Below are 16,047 nucleotides of genomic sequence, written 5' to 3' on the forward strand. Positions count from 1 at the left end.
GTGTGTTCCTGGACACACATCTGCGAGCGAGCCATCACACACGCTTCGGAACACTGGCAGAACACCCAGGCCTGCCGGCAGAGAGCTGATGATGTCATCACTCAGAAAAAGGGGGCAGAGCTGGAGAGAGGCCCAAAAACACGGAAGGGACTCTGCTGGGGGAGAAAGAGGAGGGGGTGGTTGGTTGAGAGGTAAAGGAGGCGTGATCCAGTCAAGAGAAGGAGGAGGAGGAGGACCAGTGAACAGGTGCAGCTGAAAGGGCGAGCGGAAAAACTGTGGGAGTCGGCGTTAAAGTAGTTTGAGATTTTTAATTAGTGTTTGTTTTGATTTTATGTTGACTTTAATTTCAGTTTGAATTTGTTTTTAGAACAGGTTTGTTTTAATTTTTTGAAATCATATTTTTTTAATAGTTTTAGAATTAGTTTTACATGTATAGAAGTATTTTTCTAGCGCCACCATATTTTTCGAGTATCATGTAATCAAGTAAACTGCAATTCACTGACCGTTATATTTAAAATCAACCCCCAAAACTTGTATTTGAAATTGATTGACACAGACCAAAACAAGATATTTTCTCCACAATTATAGTTCATTTTAATTAGTTTTATCAATTTAAAACGTACGCTCAGTTTTTCATTTTATCACATTTTTATTGTATTTTGGTGGATTTTAATAAAACTTTGGTTGGCGTTACTGAGTCGAATGAACCACCGACTCAGTATTTGTTCTTAACTATTTGCTTTAACCCACCTATTAGATTTAACTGAATTTATTTACGATTCAGTTCACAGACCGAAATGCAAGTGAACCAAAGGAATTTTTGTCATTCAGAAGAATAGGAATAAAATGTTACTGATATAACCAACATAGAAGGCATATATTTTCCAAAGGATGCCACAAAATGGTGGCAAAGCATTCTCCTCATCTCAATTCTCCTCGACAAAATTCCATAGCACCAAAATGCCACATGTTGGTCGGTGGCTAAGCATTCATTTTCTCTAAATTAGTCTCCTCAAATCACTTCAGCATAGTTCCTCGGTATCACGATTTCAGCAAATGACAGCAAAGCGCTCCCTTTGTCTAAATGAAGCTCATCTCATTTCAACATAGTTCCATGGCACCAAAATGCCACATAATGGGCCTGAGCAATGACACAAAAACAGGTGGTTTTCAGCAAACAACAGAAGATTGGTTCCCGAGAGAAATCCAAACGCTTGTCAGCCTGTGTATTGTGTTTTGCGGCGCGTTTTTGCGTTTTGTGTTAGCGTTAAGCGAGCAGACTCGCACGACAAGGCAAAAAAAATGGACTGAGGGACAGCTTGTAACTTGAAAAACTTTTACTGTACCTGTGTGACACAGCATGTGCATGCGCAGCCGCATGCTGTCCTGGAAGTGTTTACCACAGAATTCGCAGCCGTGGCCCTTCTCGTCGTCATGCAGCCTCCTGCGTGAGGGGGGAAAAAAAAAAAGCAAAGGCACACAAAGACGCCGCATTAGCACAAGTGTTTTGTTTAAGCACCCCCCCACCCTCCCCGTCATCTTTCCATACTCCATTGTGCCTCCTAATAAGAGAAGCCATATCTTTTTTTTCTTTTTTTTTTGGGGGGGAAATCAGGAAAGAGTCGGGCCCGCCTGAATGTAGCATCATTAGTGTGAGAGGCCCCTCGGAGTTTGTGAATAACAAAACGCGTGAATGCAGCGAGAACACAGACAATGGGATATCTGGCTAATTTCAGAGTGCAGACGTACGCGTGCCTCCACCCGCCAGCGCTTCAAGACACTGGCCACGCGCGCACACACGCACACATTTCCCCATGTAGCTGCGATGGAAAAGGGAGAAAAGACGACTCGCGGAAGCCCAGCCGCCAGCGAAAGCCATCATATCATATCACACACATCTGAGCATGCCAGGCATCTGTACTCTCATCCTCACATCACCCCGGCCTCCAAAAGAGGCTATTGTGAGACTCGGAGCAAAAATATTCCAAAACAAAAAACACATTTATAGGACTGATTCATTTTACTGTTAAAATGGTACCCTACAGCGCAAAAGATCATAAACAGACTAAGTGATTCGATATGGTATTAAAAAGCTGTTACTTAAGTACCTGGCAGTTGAAGGCATGGACAACGATGTCTCTGTTATTTATTTTTTTTTTTTTGTGAGTGTAAACCCCTCCACAACTCAACACAATTTGAATCAAGCTCAGTGTGAAAAATCCTGAATTTATTTGTTTATTTGAAGGCAAACTTTTTCAGCTTGATTCAAAGTTTCCTTCCCGCAAAATATAACGCGTTGTTATAAGTTGCAACGTTAGCATAACATAGAAAATTGTGATTCATTATGTCATTTTTAGAAATGAAAAAAGACCGCAGAAAATATGTGCCAGCCACCTCATAAATATTTTAGAACATTTTACCATGCCACCCAATAAAAACATACTTAATGGGCATAATAATCAATTCATAGATTATTAAATTGGGAGTAAATCCCCAAATTTTGCAAATCAAGAAAACATGATTTTTGCCAGCACGATACGGTACTCTGGTTAATATTGCGCTGATGGAATAAGAAATACGGGATACCGAATCAACGAGAGAGGCAAGCCACGTTGGGCGAAATCGCAGAGGGCGAAGCACCGGTCGTGTATCCTGCTACCGCAGCGCTGGGTTTTCTGTATCCGTGGAAGATTTGACACTCAAAGGAAGTATTGTCAAATGACCGTCCCAAAGCGCCACTGTTTTGCGTCCCGACTAGAGAGGAAACCATATTAAAAAACCTGACTCCATGATTACAGTGAGCAAAATGATCACGTTATCAATTTCAGCTCCATATTGCAAAAAAGAGCCTAGACTTCCCTCTCCCCAGCCACTTCTTCCAACTCCTCCGGGGGCATCTCGAGGCGTTCCCTACGCCAGCTGGGAGACATAATCACCCCCTGCCAATGGAACAAGCCTGGAACACCTCACCAGGAGGCGTCCAAGAGGCATCCTAACCACATGCCCGAGCCACCTCATTTGGCTCCCCTCAACACGGAGGAGCAGCGGCTCGACTCTTGAGTCGCTCCCGGATGACTGAGTTTCTCGCCCCAACCCTCTGCTCTTCTGAAGGTGACAGTTGTTGGACATATTTTTTTCCAAATCAATTCAATCGGCTGATTGATCTGTTATCTGCCGCATCAGCCTAAGAAAGCCATATCATCCGGTTCCTATTGAAAATATTTCAACATATCTAAAAATGCAAATATAAATTACAAGGAAAATGCACGATTAGAAAAAAATGCAAACATTAGGAAACGAAAACTACGTCGAGCTGAAAATAGAATATGCATCTGTCAACTTTATCTTTCTCTTATTTCTCTTGGACGATTTGCATCGTCTTTTCTCCTTTGTTGGATGGGTAAAGTCTCCAATACGCTAAATAGAGTCGTAACACGCATTCAAATTAAAATCGCTAAAGCAAACCACCTGAAGTGTTATCATACTTTATTAGGAAACTGTTTCATCACTGGTGCAGACATTAAACTTGATCAAAAATGCAAAAAAATAAAAATAATCTATCATCCCTTATTCCACAACGAGTAACCCACTAAGAGATCGACAAATTCTGGAGGTTTTTTTTTTTTTTCTCCAGCTGAAAGCGCTTCCGGAGAAATTCTGTCAGCAAAGCACTACCAAATGTCAATCGGCAAGCCAGGTACATGCTCAGTGACCTGGTTACGGACCTACTGCAACTTCACTCCGTCCTCCAGCAGAACCGCCACGGCCCGCAGACACGCGCACGAACGCCTCCGTGAATAAGTCGGCACATCACAAAACATCCTGCAGGATAGCGGAGTGGCACAAGGCCGAAATGTCAGTGGCCAAGGATGAGGACCTCACAGATAGTCTTGACAATCATGAACACCCACGTGCATCTCCGCATCATAACTTAGTGCGCAACGATAATGTGGGAACTGACAAGCTTGTCAATAGCCAACAGCGGCCATCAAAATAGAGCAACACGGCGAGTCAAACGCGTCTCGGAAAATAATTAAGATTTAAGAGACGCTTGCAATGTTGCGGAAATTCTTGCCCTCATTTAAATTACGTCCAGGCACACATTTGCTGTTTTTAACTCATCCTGGAATCATTGCCTATATCAAGAAAATTGTTTGCATCTATCCGGATGCTCCTGCAAAGACGGGGGCAATTTTTTTTTATTTATTTATTTATTTTTTTTACTGATTTTCACTGACTGAATTTAATGTGCAATTTTTATTTAATTTTATTTTCTCTCCCCTACCTCCTCTATCCATTTACGGTACATAAACGTAAGTCGGTGAGTCATAAATGATATTTCAACAATAATGCAAACAAATCTGAGACTTTACCACTTTCATGAAACAATATGTAAATATGTGCTCTTGGACTCCTCAACTCTTTCACTGCCATTGACGGATATAGAAGCCAAAAAGTACATTCAGTCAACCTGGGATGACAGTGACTGAGTTTAGCCCTCAATTTATCTTGACACGATTGTTCTGTATACAAAACAGTTGCACTACTCTAAATCATTATAAAGGACATATTATGAAACATTTGCCTTTTATTTACTTGTATACAAATATTTAAGAACGTGTAAGGACTGCCTAGCTAGCAAGTATGAAATTACACAACCAAGTAATATTTTGTCTGCTGCCCAAAAGTGTCTGTGAACATGCCGTCTGAATTTTGCCAGATGAAGTTACAATTCTTCCTAATTAACATAATACTACCCCGTGACTTCTATACTGGCTGAAGACTTGCCACTTTCAAGTGACAGTCGGACGACACGGAAACAGAAGAATAGCATCAGCAAATAGTTTCCAACTTAACAGTTTAATTCCAGTGCTTGGTTGTGAAGTGCTGCCTCCACGGGTGAAAATACAATCCATGCAGTTATTGTCTTTAGGCATACTTGCATTTTTGACTATATGTGCCACATTCATGAATCTGCACAAAAATTTGACAGAGCAGTTTCTCGGCTTAGGGAAGTGCTGCCCACACGAGTGAAAACAGGATTGATATTTTTTAGTCTTAATGCGTGCTAGATTTTTTTTTCGTCACTCTATGGGATTTATAGAAGAAGCTCGTCGCCACACATGATCCGCATCATGGGAACGAAGGTCATATGGCACCACCGCAGACGGTGGAGGTTGAGCAGTGGGTCGTTTGCATGAATAACGACTGGCCCCTCAAACCTAGCCGAATCCCAGTAGCCTTAAATGTGAAAATAGGGTGCTGTAATTTCCTAGTCTGCAGCCTTCGCAAAGTTCTATTTTAGTTTGTGCTGCGCGTGTGTTGGAGTTACCTGTGCTGCTCCATGGCCTGCCGACTGTGTAGCTGCAGCCCGCACTCGCCGCAACACTGCTGCCCCTGAACGGAGCTCTCGTGCCTTATTCCCGCCGCAAACTGTCCCAGCCTGCTCAAGAGCTCCCGGTGCAAAAGGCCCTGGTGCAACAGGCCCCCGTAGGCCCGCGGGTCCAGCGGCATGCCCAGGGACGGGGCCAGCGACACAGACACCTGGGTCATCGCCTCCCCCGTGTGGTTGGGGGCGACAGAGTAAATGGATGCCAAGTGCTTCTCGGCTATCCCCGGAAAACAGTCCAGCGAGCTCCCCACCATGCCCTCCTCGGGGCTGGCGTGCAGTTCTCGGGTACTGGTGATCACGCTGTTTCTCAGCGGCGTCCCCGGGCCCTCGTCCCGGCTCGGGTCTGACGCGCAGCTTCCTGACGAGCGGCCCTCGCAACAGTACGCTTCATCCACCTGCATGTTCTCAGACTTGATACCCTCGATGGGCTCCAGAGTCGGAGCCTCAGCACTGCCCTGCGTCAGCTGCTGGCAAATGTCCATATTCATGTCCAGCTTAGGACTCAGTTCTGGTGGGGCATTTGGGTCTGTCTCTGGTGGGCTCCTCTCCGTCATGTGGTACAATGTCAGGTGGTGCAAAGCAGCGGGAGTAGTGCGCGGTGCTCCGTCTGGTATGGAATGCTTCTTGGACATCAGGTGCCGCCAGTGTCTGGCCCGACCGTGGTCGCCGTGATCTCCACCGACGTGGTTCTGCACCAGCGTGTCCTCGCTCTCCTCGGCCTGGATGGTCTCCAGCACCTTCAGGCACTGCTCCTCCAGAAACTCAATTTCCAGAATCTCCGCAGCGTACAGCAGGTCGTCCAGGTCCTCGGCTGTGGCCTGTAGCGAGGCGGTATACGCATACTCCAGGATCTGCTGGAAAGTCTTGGGCGAAAGGAAGTCTAGAGCGTAGCGCAGGCTGCTGCGGTGGAACAGGATCTCAAACATCTTGCTGGTGCATGCCAGGACAGTGCGGTGTGCCGGGAACTCGTGGCCATCCACCGTGATGATGACGTCGCACAGGGTGCCCGCCAGGCGCATTTGGTTGGCCCGCTGCAGCACCGTGTCAGGGTGAGCCGGGTTGTGGAGCTGGAGAACGCCCATGTTTCGTCAAAACCCGCTGGGACCTTTGCTGCGGCCGCGCATCAGGCGTTGGCCCTCCTTCAGCTGGGGGTCTGTCAACTTCGGGTGGGAGTTAAAAAGGAGAGAGGATCATTAGTAAGCAGTGGACCCGTGTGCAGACAGAACCATTTTTAACATCATATTTTTAAAATGAGACAAGCCCCTTTATTGTAGTTTGTGTACGCAAAACAAACAATGCAGTACACCACGTAAAAAATATCTTCATTGATAGTCGCGGGTCTTATGCCTTGAACTCGATGTCTGTTGCAGTACCAAAACTGACCTGTGAGAGGCAGGCAAGGGAATCCAGAATGTCTGACAGTACATAGAAGAAGTATTAATCATAGAAGCCAAGCTAACTGTTAGCACACTTAGTAACTACTATGTAGTTACTAATTGTATTTTTGAAAGAACCAGTTGCTCCTGTTTGTGGCGATACAATATTTATTTGGTGATGGTTCATTTCCTGTTCCAATCACAAATTCAACCCTGTGTTCATCACACACTATCGTATTGTAAATATTGAACAGTTTGAACATTTACTCTCGCTTGTCCCGAGCAGATTGGGATGAAAAATGATCGCTATTAAACAAAAAAAATCTTAGTCTGATAATCAGGTTTTGTCTGATTTTAATCCCAAGGGAGAGAAAATGCTCAAATGTAGCCCAAACAGATATTAATCCAATTTATATTTCTTGATAGCACTTTTATAATGTATTTATATTTATTTGGTTTAATTTGTAATTCCCTCAGTAATCACAAAAAGTAGGTCAGTTTCTAGCTCGGCCATGGACTCAATAAAATCTGATTCAATATTTACAATCATAAAGATGTGTATATAATTAATATTGAACAGGAGTAACATTTTCTATTGTTGGCTTGACCGTTTAACAAGCATATTGGGTAGGGGGGGGCAATTCTCTTTTCACCACTGGATAATCAGTCAGGATAATCTTTTCGGGATATCAGATAATCGGGCCTCAGATGACTTTGATCCCAAGGGAGGAAAAAAAACGCAAATTTGGCCCGATTATCAGTATGCATCACTTTAGGTTTATTTTTCCCTCTCATATTTTATTTTATAGGCCCATTTGTGTTTGAAATTCCCTAACACAGCGTTGACAACTCATAATCGAGACAGTGGCCCGATTATGGGGCGAAGTCAGTCTCCCATCCGTCTGAAGATTTGAGTTGAGTTTTCTCCTTTTTTGGGGGGGCAGAGGGGGGTTGTTGAAAAGTCTCAGAAGAGCAGACAACAGGTCGATTAGAGGCTTGCGTGCGGCAACAGTTTGCTTGTTGGGGGCTGATTAGTCTGCAAGCGGCCACGTCGCTGTAATAACGTCTGCATACTGAGAGAGGTGACGCTGGCCATTTATCAAGCTACGCACGCACGCGGCCGCGCGCGCGCGCAACCAGACGCCCCTCAACAGGTAGACCCAAAGCTGATTAGTCCATTAAGGCAGCGCACGTTCGTAATTAGAGGCGCCCCAGACAATTAAGCCGCCCGATCAATAAGTTATCAAACTATTAAGATGGATGGACGCGTGCAAGCGTTGCGCCGCCCTGCATGGACAAGGCGTGTGTGTGTGTTCGCGCGCGTCCGCGCGTGATGCACGCTGGGCACGGCGAGAAAGATAAAAGATGCTTTTTATTTATTGATCGTGTCACCTTCCCATGGATGCCCGCCATCCTCGGAGCGCATCAGGTGCACACGAGATATTCACATAAAGAGCCTCAGAAAATAACTACACTTGTAGTTGTTGCCATCAGAAATAATCTTCAGGGAAACTTGGAACCCATTTGTGGGGGATTAAAAGCCCCCCAAACCATAGCATGTCATTACGTTTTAAATGCCTTATCCGCGCTAAATAGTAAGGTATTTGGTGTAAAGTGGTCGTCTTACCCCTCTTGTCGTGTCCGCCTGTGTTTCTGCTGTCCGCTGATTATCCAGGCAGCATCATGCTGCCACATTTCACAGTGGCCGCTCCAAAAACTCGCTCCCGCTTCCAAGTAGACGAGTCAAGTCGCGGAAGACACAATGGGTGCTTCCGCTATGGGCTGTCAAAATAAAAGTGTTCAATTTGCTGTCCGAATTGTGATCGATTGGACGCGTTTATTGTTGTGTTTGTTTTTTATTTTATTTTTTTACCTTGATTTATAACTAAAGTTGATTTTTGGTGTTCAGTTTGTATTTCGCTGCCTGGTACGATTATCCCTGGTTTCTCGTGGTGTGTGAAGAAATGGATGCATTTAAATCCACAAACTAGGGAGTATTTCATAGTGTTGAATTTATTGGTAATATTGATGGGTATTGGGTATATTGCATATTTATTCAGGCTATTTTTGAAAAACACGTCGTTGTAAGATTTCGATTAGCAGCGTAAATATTAGTTTACTGAGAAAGTTAGATGAACTATTTTCCGGTATGTTAGTGGCTTACGGCTGCGAACTTGCTAATTCGTCTTCATTCCAGGCTCGCAGTGTGAGTGTCCGGCGGTGTCACACCCGAAACAATCATGAAATACTAATATGATTTGTTTGTCATGAAATTGAATATAATGTGCGCTCTTTGATTGGTTTCAAACCGACAGAGCTAGCGACACTTTTTTCCAGCTTCATGACTCATGAAGGAAACATCCAAGCTTGGCCAAAGGAGTGTTATTGAATCAGACTCTGGAGCTATTTACTTTTTTTTTTTTTTAACAAACATTATGTAACAAGTGTTTACCATCAGAGCAAGTATATTACGGAATTTCCCGGCCAGTACAACCTGTTTGCACAGACTGGTCCGCTTACTAAACATTCGTCCATCCATGACGTGGAGCACGCAGCCTTTCAGCGCGCGCCTGTGCTTCCACCTAGTGGCCATCCAGTGCCATTACATGCATGGTTTACGATTCATAAGGATACCATACAAAATGGGCCAGTACCAATTAAGATTGAGAAACAATGTTTTTATTTTGAAAATGGGTTAGCACTCAAGACTGTACACAGATGTTTACCGGGTTTTTCCACCCAGTAAAATCAAAACGAAGACGCAAGGTGGTCTGGAAAGAGTATGGGGACAGTTGAGCAGTTTTGTTTAAATGGACGGTATTTCCTCAAATTTGTATATATATATATATATATATATAGATTTAATCTCACAAATGGGGAGGCATTTATTTGAGGGAGGCGTTTGTTTATTCATTATCTTAAATGTGAGGGACACCATCTATGCAGGTGCTTGCTATTTTGGCTTGCGACGGAGTTCACATAGGCTGCCAGTTGAATCGTTGAAGTCTCTGTGTGAACAATAACTTTTTGGAATTTACTCTTCTTTTTCATGATAGGAAAAAACTCATATGTCAGTGTGTTAGAATTCTCATGGTCATTGATGAAACCATCTCCACACAGCAAACTCAGTAAGTCTTCATACTTTCAATTGATCTGAGAGTCCGTTTCATGCCTTTGTAGGAGTTGCTAGTTCAGTGAGCAACAGAGTTCAAATGCTTAACAATGATGTTTGTGAACTAAGATAATGACATTTTTTTGGGGTACTTTTTCATAATGCAAAACGGGAGGTGTTTTTTCGAGGGAGGCATTTTTTTGACAATATTTTGAGGAAATACGGTCCTTCCACTTGGCATTGAAGTTGCATTTGCTGTTATAGAAAGGAGTGAGTGACCACCCTGCTTCCTGACAAGCAGTTTGTATAAAAGACAAGGAGAATTTGGGGGTGCGGCTGGGGGGGGGTTAAATCACATTTCAGAACACTTGAAGGAGAAATTAAACCAAAGCGGTGATAACAACACTAATGAACTGAAAATGAGCGATTTACGTCCCAAACAACATGCCTGTTCGTTAGTAGTTACAATTTCATGCCTTCCTTCACGAGAACCACTGATGAGACATGACGCTGTATACGGAGCGCTCTGTGTGTGTGTGAGACCCCGATGCTTTAATAACACTACACCTGTTGTTATTATCATGACCACATTAGTCCATGGAGCACACCTTTCTTGTTCTAACAATAATAGTACATTTTAATATACAGTATAATATTTATACATATATATAAAAACAAGACGCTAGATCTCTCACAACAAAGCAGATTATCATAGAAACCGATGACAGGACGTTCTACTGACACGCACACACACTCACGCACAGGCACATTGCACAAGCTTGCAGGCAGGGATGGAAATTTTAAAGTACTCGTTCTTGTGGAACCTCCTCCAAAAAATGGTTTTAATTGTTTGTTTTTTTTGGCTTTGTGAGGGGAACAAACGGCCCAAATGAACATATTTAGATCGCAACATCAGCACTCCTGATGGCGAATTGAATGTTTTTTTTCATAATTATTTTCCCCTTCTTATCAGTGTGTCGTTTTAACAAACGCGGGTGAGGCAGTGACTGTACGTGGCGTCGCCAAAACGGGCCCGATCCAGTGAGATCCGAGTGTGTGTTTAGAGGACGTTGCTGGGGGAGGAGCTCAAATTGGTGAGGCGAAACCATAAAGCTTTAAGCAACCATCTGCAGGCCAAACATGCACAAACAAGCTAACGAGACGGCGCATGAATGAAAAGCTTTGAGAAAACAAAAAAACGTCGCACACACAAGACAAAGTGAAGACCGTCAAGAATGTTCTCATGATAATCAAATGCTTGGGTGAGTCTCGATATAGTCCTGTTAAATTAAATTAAAAAAATAAAAATCTGGTGACTGCAAGATTAATTCCTTGGGGTGAAAGTGCGTGCTAGGCAAATGTGTGTTTGGATGTGTATACTTAAGGGCACTGGAAATGAAAATTCCTGCAGCTGCATAATGGTTAAAATGGATTTTTTTCCTTTCTAATTAGTTTTTCTTTTCATGCTTTGCTTTGCGTGGCTTTTGTCTGTATGACACTGTTGTGCTCAGCGGGCGTCTCCTTCAGAGCGTTGGACAGATCCTCCTCCAGTTTGCCCTTCCCGTCCGAAAAAATCATCCTGAAATGGGTGGTGGGTGGGTGACAGAAAGGAAAAGTCCAAGTTAGAAATCTTAAAAGAAAAACTCAACGCCGGTGAACACTGAACCTCAAAATGACGTCGTCGACGTGTATGTAAGAAGACCCAGTGTGCTCACATAGTCTGCTTACATATTCCTTCACCACCATTTACAACAATCAGGGACAGGTCATGACGTTCCGGGTTCACACGGGCCTCCGTCAACCAAAAGTACATCAACAAAATGTTACGACCACAAAGCTCTCCTGTAGACCGAAGCGAGGATATGGCATTGCTCTCAAATAGTCTCTGAGGGTGTCGAGGCAGATGCTGTTTTTCCATAAAGCCCCTTTCAGACGAGGAACGTGTACTCAGGTGTGAAGTCCAATTAATTAGTAAAGCAAGCGAAAGTTATTTACTACAAATATTATATCTTGGTTCAACTGTTTTATGACAGTAATGTGTCGTGGCGAGCAGAATAATCTACTTCCACTAGATGGCAGACATTAACCCGTGTATCCTGTTGCCTTTCTTAGATTTCACAGGATGTCCATTTTTGAGTTAATTGAAAAGAGAGCATCATCATCATTATCATTTCAGATCGATATGTTTTGTGACGTTTTGTTGTATAAGGGAATGGCGTATCAACATCTTCCAGCTTCCAACATCGTATCAGAGGTGGAATGCCGCCTCTGTGTGTGAGCCTCTCAAAAGCATGTCGCTTGCCATGACATTCAGAATACGTTTGTGTTCGACTTTCTTTCCCTAACCTAATCTGTTCCATGCAGGAACTTGGTGCACCTCTGTCGTATATTGAATGTTCCCTTCTACAAAACTTCAATATAAAGACTCCCGGACATGCAAATGTGCCTCATTTCAACAATCTCGGTCTGAAAAGAACAGCGAAGTGTCGTTCTTGTGATGTGACAAAGTGGCAGAAGAAAAGCAGTGTCAAAGAAAGGGTTTTCACACATTTTGATGCCACATTTAAGAACGACCATGACTTCTCTTGCTTAGCCAATCAAATCTCCATGTTCGTCACAAGGCCGTGCCAAGCAGATCAGTTGTGGACCCAAATAGGGTTGACTTAACTTTTAAAACATCATTTAAAAAAGATAATCCTAACTTGACCAGACTGGATAAACGCATTCTGTTCTAATTTTGCAATCCATGCCTGCATGTCTTATTGGGCACAATTCTGCTGCCAGACGGCAAATTGTCTGAGTCTTGTCGACGACACATTTTCCGTCTTTCTTGTTAACGACGAGTCAAAATGCTCCCCTACTGATGGCATCAATGAGCTTGGAAGATCCGCTATTTCTGGCTTTGTCGTCCCACTAGTTATGTTTTTTTTGCGTCCATTTTCCTCATATAGTTGAACAGAACTAGCAGTGGCCATAATTTTTCTCACTCTTGTCGCATGACCGTCACCGGAAAAAGTCATTGCAATTGTGCAATTGTGACGTCTGAAAGAGGCTTCCTGAGTGCGCATCAGAACTCACACATTGCTAGCGTCGGGCCGAAACCTCCTAGGTCCAAATTTGGTCAATTTGGTCAAGTTTTCACTATTCTACACAATTGGTCAGTCCCCACTTGGGTCCGCGATTGTTACAGATTATTGACCTGCCTTAAGTGTTGAAAATGGTCTTTGACAATGAAATGTTAACGGCTCAACACACTGACGGTATTTTTGGTTTCCTGAAAAGTGACTGTTTTGGAGATGCGAGGATTGCGCCCGACTCTAGCAATACGTTAAGTTCAGGACCTCACTCCTCAGTCACCATCAGCAACAGAGGGTTCACTTCATACCAGCCTTGTTACTCGACTCGTTTGTGGTGAATGGCAACATGTGGTGGTGAATGAAGGAACGAATGAAGTTACTCGCTCTCACACACACATACCCACCCACAACCACACACACACATACACACAGATAAACCTCTAGAGGGAGCCGTACTCATCGTTGACTGGAGGAGCGGTCTTGGCCAGAATCTCTGATGAGTCCACTGAGGGGGTCAGGTCTGCTCCGTCTCCGTTGGGCAGAGAAGGGACAGAGGGCGGGCTCTCTAAGCTAATGAGATCGTCGGGGATGGCAGAGGGTCTCTCCGTGCCGTTACTCAGCTCTAAGTCGAATGTGGCGTTATTGAGGCCCATTTCATGGCCGAGTAAGTCGTACATGTGCGGCGGTGATGCAAGGAGGTCGCTAGCAGGCGGGGGGGACACAGGGGTGGGGAAGTCTTGGACCAGAGGGGATGATTCTTCAGCATCCGGTGCCTTGGGACCACCTTGGATGGCTGAAGATGGGGGGTTAGGGTGGGGGTTACGAGGGTAGGACGGCTGGGCGAGCTTGTCAGAGGCGTAGTTTGAATCGGGGTCTTTGGGATTGAGTGGTGGACTTGGAGCTGGTTTCTTGGTGTCTGGAGTAAGAGGAGGTTCCGTGGCCAACGGAGAGACAGGCGGGCTCGCTTTAGCCTTTAGGGCGGCAAGTTTCGGAGAGTGCCTCCGTTTGGGTGGGATGGGCGTGCCGGGTTTCTGAATCCGTTCGTGGGTGCCCGGTGGACCGTCGCTCTTCGTCTTCTCCTCTTCGTCCGTCACCCACTCGACTCCCCTCCGCTCGACTAACGGCGCCATCTTGGCTTCGACGGCCGCCCTGCACACGGGGGGAGTTGGCGGCGCCGCGCTCATCTCCGGGCTGGGCGCCGGCGCCGGGATGCCCGTGGGCGAGGGGTCGTTGGCCGGGGTGGACAGGCTACATGTGAGCGTGGTGGTCTCGCTCGAGGGGCTGTCTTGAGCGGGGTCAATGGTGGCCGTGGCTGTAGCCGTGTCAGAAGAGAGCGTGTCCAGTGCCAGGGCAGCAGTGAAAGCCGCCAGCCTGAGAGAGCAAGGAGAGAACAGAGACACACAAACTAGACACCAGGGTGACTGTGACACAGGAAGGGTGGCCCCGAGCAGCATGCAAGAGGATTAGTCGGCCTCACAAACACCACACAGCAACTGAAATCAAGGACGGTCGACAACAACAACCAAAAAGGCCGACTATTAAGGAGAAACAAAGAAAGTCATGCTGTGAGTGGACATTATAGGGCAGGGAGGCATCCCATACACACGCCAACATGGACGAGTACTGACTGGGAAGACTGGAAATCCAGCAGAGAACTACCACGTAGAACCACTTCGACGGCTTAAACAGTACCAGTGACAATGTCATGTCAGTTTTACTGGAGAGGACAAAGGCCTTTCTTTCCATGTCTTCTACTGGTATTGCTTCAACATTTGTATGATCACACAGTCAACAAACACTCCTGAAAAGCGACACACTCTCAGTGGACTCCACTCAAGAATGACCAGAACTTGTCTGAAAGAAGTGCGTGAAAGCGGGTCAAATTTTGTCCTGGTGGAGGGCGGGGAGTGAATTCTTGGAAGTGGAGTGCAAAGTTATAACAGCTGATAAGAAGGTTTAAGAGCAGCAAATTAAGAAAAAAAAAAAAAAAAAGGAGTCTGTGCGGCAGTCAGTTCTACTCACTCTGGCTCAGTGAGGGGCGTGGTTTCATTGGGTTCTGTTGGCCCTGCTGCGTTGTGATTGGCTGTGCACTCATCCTCCGTTCGGACCTCCACGATGGGCTCTTTGGACTCGTCTTTCCTGTGGACAAATACAGGACGTCATCCTCGTGAATAAAATAATTAGCAAAAGTGCTTTCATGGTCATGGCTAACAAATCATTGTGCTTCTTGGTCACAGAGATGCAAAAACACGTATTTGCATCCAGACTGCATGTTCAGCCCTTGACCATTTGAATGTGCTGGAAGCACCTGCATCATTTCCATGGGTGTGTATTTCAGTATTTAGATGGAAATAATAAACGTTCTTAAGTTTTCCCTCTCCACAAAAACTGATGTCGTTTAAACAAGCAGCAAAAATGTCGCTTTGACTTATTTGTATGTTAGGTTTGTGGATTGACAACCAAACAAATTTACACCAAACTTATATGAGGGGCAACTCAAAGCCTGTTACACTTTTGAGAAATTATTAAATGTCACATAATTTGTGTGAAAATTGTTATTTATTAATTATGAATATATATTTGTTGACTAACATAAAATGACAAGCAGTTAAATGTTCTTCTATTAGATGGCAGAAGGTCCACCTGTTGTCATCCGTGCAACCGGATGAGTCATGACTTCCTGTGGTTACCTCAGCTTTGTGTTAAATTTCACACAGTCAGTTTGTGAGTAAATTGAGATTCAGATAATCAATTTTACAGCAACGATACTTTTTGTTACATTTCTGTTTGGTGGTGTGCTCTGCTATGAGATTTCTTTTGAAATAAATTGTGTGCAGACTTTTCTAGAATATGTTAAAAGACTTTTGGCCACTTGGGGGCAGCACATGAACACCTTGACGACATAAGTATTAAAAAAATTGTACAATCCAGTAATAGCTTGAGTCACAAGCATAAAAAAACACGGCTGGATTAATTGCCAGGTTTGAATTAAATCTGTCAAAACCAACTGCATGTGACAAAAACAAAACCCCTGAGTGAAGTGAATCATCAATGACACACTTTGGACATATGCGACAAGAACTTGTATTT

The 16,047-nt window shown here is 44.5% G+C and overlaps 2 protein-coding genes across 5 annotated transcripts in view; both read right to left on the minus strand.

Moving 5' to 3' along the window:
* The window catches only part of zbtb16b (zinc finger and BTB domain containing 16b), a 29,034-nt gene extending 20,518 nt beyond the window's left edge, over positions 1 to 8,516 (minus strand). The window contains exons 1-3 of the mRNA XM_088301162.1: positions 8,396 to 8,516; positions 5,333 to 6,552; positions 1,347 to 1,444 (exon numbers count right to left, since the gene is read on the minus strand). Of these exons, the coding sequence (XP_088157288.1) occupies positions 1,347 to 1,444; positions 5,333 to 6,474 (1,240 nt within the window). The 5' untranslated portion in view covers positions 6,475 to 6,552; positions 8,396 to 8,516. The remainder of the gene's footprint in view (positions 1 to 1,346; positions 1,445 to 5,332; positions 6,553 to 8,395) is intronic.
* A 909-nt stretch (positions 8,517 to 9,425) lies between these two features.
* ncam1b (neural cell adhesion molecule 1b) overlaps positions 9,426 to 16,047 on the minus strand; it is a 62,603-nt gene continuing 55,981 nt past the window's right edge. For all 4 annotated transcript variants that reach the window (XM_088301520.1, XM_088301519.1, XM_088301518.1 and 1 more), the window contains 3 exons: positions 14,980 to 15,096; positions 13,414 to 14,328; positions 9,426 to 11,459 (listed from right to left, as the gene is read on the minus strand). In XM_088301520.1, the coding sequence (XP_088157646.1) occupies positions 11,342 to 11,459; positions 13,414 to 14,328; positions 14,980 to 15,096 (1,150 nt within the window). In that variant the 3' untranslated portion in view covers positions 9,426 to 11,341. The remainder of the gene's footprint in view (positions 11,460 to 13,413; positions 14,329 to 14,979; positions 15,097 to 16,047) is intronic.

The sequence above is a fragment of the Idiotropiscis lumnitzeri genome, chromosome 7 (assembly GCF_059441095.1).
Source record: "Idiotropiscis lumnitzeri isolate Australia: NSW breed Sydney's pygmy pipehorse chromosome 7, RoL_Ilum_1.0, whole genome shotgun sequence".
Taxonomy (NCBI): domain Eukaryota; kingdom Metazoa; phylum Chordata; class Actinopteri; order Syngnathiformes; family Syngnathidae; genus Idiotropiscis; species Idiotropiscis lumnitzeri.